At 47.1% G+C, this 5000-nt stretch overlaps 1 protein-coding gene across 1 annotated transcript in view; it reads left to right on the plus strand.

Moving 5' to 3' along the window:
• The window catches only part of chst6 (carbohydrate sulfotransferase 6), a 21236-nt gene that overhangs the window by 16039 nt on the left and 197 nt on the right, over positions 1 to 5000 (plus strand). Inside the window, exon 2 of the mRNA XM_088298835.1 lies at positions 3113 to 5000. This exon is cut by the window's right edge and continues 197 nt beyond it. Coding sequence (XP_088154961.1) covers positions 3176 to 4357 — 1182 coding nt within the window. The 5' untranslated portion in view covers positions 3113 to 3175 and the 3' untranslated portion in view covers positions 4358 to 5000. The remainder of the gene's footprint in view (positions 1 to 3112) is intronic.

Here is a 5000-nt window from a genome sequence, read left to right on the forward strand (position 1 = left end):
TGCCGGTCCGACCCGGAAAACCCAAACATATTGTGAGGGTCTACTGGGAAAGCTTATCAGAATCCCCTGTCAGAAAGAGATTCAACTCCTCCGGCAGAACTTTGCCCACGTAGCGGGGGAGGCGGGGGACATTGAGTCTGAGTGGACCATGCTTCGTTCCTCCATTGTTGAGGCAACCGATCAAAGCTGTGGATGTAAGGTGGTTGGTGCCTGTCGTGGCGGCAACCCCAAACACGCTGGTGGACACCGGTGGTAAGTGATGCTGTCAGGCTGAAGAAGGAGTCCTATCGGGCTTTTTTGGCCTGTGGGACTCCGGAGGCAGCTGACAGGTACCAACTGGCCAAGCGGAATACGGCTTTGATGGTTGCTTAAGCAAAAACTCGGGCGTGGGTGTTCGGTAAGGCCATGGAAAACGACTTCCAGATGGCTTCAAGGAAATTCTGGTCCACCGGCGTCCCAGGAGAAACAGTGCACCATTAACATTGTTTATAGTGAAGATGGGGTGCTACTGAGTTCGACTCGGGATGTTGTGAGTCAGTGGGGGAGAATACTTCAAAGATCTCCTCAATTCCACCGAGACGGCTTCCATTGAGGATGCAAAGCCTGAGGACTCAGAGGTGGACTCACCTATCTCTGGAGCTGAAGTAACAGAGGTGGTTAGCAAGCTCCTCGGTGGCAAGGCCCCCGGGGTGGATGAGACTCACCCAGAGTTTCTAAAGGCTCTGGATGTTGTGGTGCTGTCATGGTGGACACAGCTCTACAACATTGCGTGGACATCGGGGGCAGTGCCTTTGGATTGGCAGACCGGGGTGGTGGTCCCCCTTTTTAAGAAGGGGGACCGGAGCGTATGGTCCAATTCTAGAGGACTCACACTCCTCAGCCGCCCTGGTAACGTCTACTCAGGGGTACTGGAGAGGAGGGCCCGTCGGGAGGTTGAATCTCAGGTTTTCATCCTGGCCGTAGAACAGTGGACCAGCTCTACACTCTCTACAGGGTCCTTGAGGGAGCATGGGAGTTCGCCCAACCAGTCTACATGTGATTTGTGGACTTGGAGAAGGCGTTCGACCGTGTCCCTCGGGGAGTCTGTCGAGCGTGCTTCGGGAGTACAGGGTACCGAGCCCCCTGAGCCCACCGATGTCAGTTTGGTCCGCATTGCCAGCAGTAAGTCCAATTCGTTTCCAGTAAGGGTTGGACTCCGCCAAGGCTGCTTTTTGTCACACATTCTGTTCCTAACTTTTATGGACAGAATGTCTAGGCGCAGCCAAGGCAATGAGGGGATCGGGTTTGGTGGCCTCAGTATTGCATCTCTGCGTTTGGCAGATGATGTGGTACTATTGGCTTCTTCAAGGCGTGACCTCCAACTCTCACTGGAGGGGTTCGCAGCACAGTGTGAAACGGTTGTAATGAAGATCACCACCTCCATATCTGAGACCATGGTTCTCAGTCGGAAAAGGGTGTAGTCCCCTCTCCAGATTGAGCAAGAGATCGTGCCCCAAGCGGAGGAGTTAAAGTATTTTGGGGTCTTGTTCACGAGTAAGGGAAAGATGGAGTGTGAGATCGACAGGTGGATCGGTGCAGCGTCTGCTGTGATGCAGACGCTGTATCGGTCTGTCGTGGTGAAGAAGGAGCTGAGCCAAAAGGCGAAGCTCTCAATTTACCGGTTGATCTACGTTCCTACCGTCACCTATGGACACAAGCTGTGGGTCGTGACCGAAAGAACAAGATCTCTAATACAGGCGGCCGAAATGAGTTTCCTCCGCACGGTGTCCGGGCTTTCCCTTCGAAATAGGGTGAGAAGCTCGGCCATCCGGGAGGGACTCATCGTTGAGCCGCTGCTTCTCCGCGTTGAGCCGCTGGTTCTCTGCGTTGAGAGGAGCCAGATGATGTGGCTCGGGCATCTGATTAGGATGCCTCCTGGACGCCTCCCTGGTGAGGTGTTCCGGGCATGTCCCACCGGCAGTCGGCCCCGAAGACGACCCAGGATACGCAGGAGAGACTATGTCTCCCGGCTGGTCTGGAAACGCCTGGGGATCCCTCCGGAAGAGCTAGAAGACGTGGCTGGGGGGAGAGAAGTCCTGGCTTTCCTGCTGCAGCTGCTGCCTCTGCAACCAACCCCGCATGAGTTTTTTGTCTTAGTGTGCCCTGCGATAGACTGGCAACCAGTTCACAGTGTACCTCGCCAACCGCCAACTGGGATAGGCTCCAGCACCCCCCGCAACCATTGTGAGGAAAAGCTGCTCATATAATGGGTGGATGGATGATTATTTTATTATTATTAGAGCCCGAACAGCGACCGTCATTTTGTCATTCATCAGCAAAACCGGCATCTGTCAGTGACAGATGGACAGATCTTCCATCAGTAATGACGGATTGCCCACCTCTGTTTATAACCTAATTGTGTTTTATTTTACTTTAAAAAAGTTGGCTTGATCCAAAGTAGTCACAAAATGACTCCATTATTTACAAAAATACAGCATTTTCAATTTTACTCAAAACAAAAATTAGTCACGCTGCTGAATGACATCAGTCGTATGATTCATGTAAACTACATGAATTCGATATGAATTAATAGTCTAATCGCTGAGGTTACCATCATGTTTGAAACAGTGAGTTACTTTTTCCAGATTTACAGATTAATGCGAAGGGTAACAAGGTTGATACACACCTGTAATTACAGTATGTAAAGATGATGTTAATGATTTCATACATTAATAATCCACAATTATTTAACAACAACCAGATTCATGTTAGCATGTAACGCTTTTCTAGATTTCTAGAAAACTCTGCACATTTTACATTTTTAGATCATTTCTACAACATTCCTCAGAAACCATAATTTCCAATCACTGGTGAGCTATTTGTACAACAGGCCCTTGGCTGCTTATGTGGTCCTTGAGAGGTCATCTATTGCGCACAGGTACCATGTTTAGGACCTCTGTGTTGTTCATGATAATAAGTATACTTGGAAATTGAGTAAGATGTAATTTATTTATCCCATGAGAGTATTTAAGTAAACTGTATAACACAATCTGGACTTTAGAGTTAAGTAGTGTATATTAATTTTTCTTTGTGTCCTTCATCTGTCATTCCCTCTTCCCTGCTTCTGTTGCAGCACGGACAACGTGCAGTGGAAACACATCAACATCGAGCTGCAAGATACTAAGCCACAATCATCATGCCCCGTTACAGAGTGAACCTCAGCACTATGGTTTTCCTGTTGATCCTGCAGGCAGTAGTCCTCTTCTGTGGCTGGTATATCAGACTAAATCCTCGCGATTGCACCCCTTCCAATAGGAAAATCCATGTTGTGCTGCTGTCATCATGGCGATCAGGATCATCCTTTGTTGGGCAAATGTTCAGTCAACATCCGTCCGTGTTCTACCTCATGGAGCCTGCCTGGCATGTTTGGACCAAACTTAAGAACTCTGGTGCACAGGGACTACGAATGGCTGTTAGGGATCTAATGCGTAGTTTGTTCCATTGTGATTTCTCTGTGACAGATGCCTACCTGCCAGATCGTCACAACATGTCCTCTTTGTTCATGTGGAGTCACAGTCGAGCGTTGTGCTCGCCACCGGCTTGTTCTCTGACACCACGTGGCTATTTCAGCAATCAAACTCAATGCTTACAAACGTGTGATGCAGTGGGCCTACAGGGTGTGCAGGAAGCCTGCAGTTCTTACAGTCATATAGTATTAAAATCAGTGCGAATTTTTGAACTGGAATCCCTCTACCCTCTCTTTGAGGATCCCGGCCTTGACATTCGCATCATTCATCTGGTTCGGGATCCCCGGGCCGTGGTACGGTCAAGAGAACAGTCAGCCAAAGCTTTTGTTGTTGATAATGCAGTTGTGTTGGAGCAGAGAAACATGCCTCCAGCTGAGGTACAATACCAAGTCATGCAGGAGATCTGCCGTAGCCATGTGCGCATTAGGGAAAGGGCCCTACTCAAACCCCCACCATTTCTAAAAGGTCGGTACAAAATGGTCCGCTATGAGGATGTGGCCCGCAATCCACTAAAGGAAATGCGTGCCATGTATGACTTTGTGGATCTGGACATGACAAATCAGTTAGAGGAATGGATTTATAAGCTGACTCATGGAAAAGGCAAAGGTTCCTTGAAAGAGGCCTTTGAAATCACTTCAAGAAATGCTGCAGATGTTTCCCAGGCTTGGCGCACCACGCTACCACACAATAAGGTCAAGCGCATTCAGGAAGTGTGTAAGGGGGCCATGTCACTGCTTGGGTATACAACCGTTAACAGTGATAAAGAACAGAAGAGGCTTGATATTGATTTACTTGTACCACATGAACCATACCAGTTCAGCTGGTTACCGAATAAATCAGCACCCCAGTGAAGGTTAGTGGACAGTAACAGACTCTTATAGACTGAAATTATTGTTCTCTGCAGTCTTTATAAGTTGTGTTAATGTATGTGAGGCAACACTGCGATGACATCTAAAGACAATGCAATAGTTTGTGACAACTGTGAGAGGATTACAGTAAATTATTATTTTTCTTTGATTTGCAGCAGTATCATAAGAAATAGTGATTAACTGCATTTTACTACTGTAATTTATTTCATTTTTTTTAATATATTTTCACAAGAGTGAGAATCAGCGTTTTGGGAAAAAGAATTTCATCACGTTTGGAGCTGCACAATATCTGTCATGATTTCAATATTGATTTATACATGAAACCAAGGCTTTTACTGGTTGGCACAACTCCTATTTAATCTTATTTAATTCCAAAAGGAGATGTTCCAGTGTAACCCCAAACTGGAGGTACTTTTTTGTTTGTTGATGTCTATCGATCTACAGTGAAATAGCTATTTCAGCTTGCGCTGTATTCCTACCAGTGTTTGAACAGCAGACAATCCAATTGGTCAACCGTAATTACCCACAGAGAGGGAGTAGGAGCATGTGAAAAGTTTAGGCAATAACTATTATTTCATACAGTAGAATCAGAAGTTACAAACACATTTGGTTCCATGAGACCGTT

Source organism: Idiotropiscis lumnitzeri, chromosome 6, assembly GCF_059441095.1.
Source record: "Idiotropiscis lumnitzeri isolate Australia: NSW breed Sydney's pygmy pipehorse chromosome 6, RoL_Ilum_1.0, whole genome shotgun sequence".
Classification (NCBI taxonomy): domain Eukaryota; kingdom Metazoa; phylum Chordata; class Actinopteri; order Syngnathiformes; family Syngnathidae; genus Idiotropiscis; species Idiotropiscis lumnitzeri.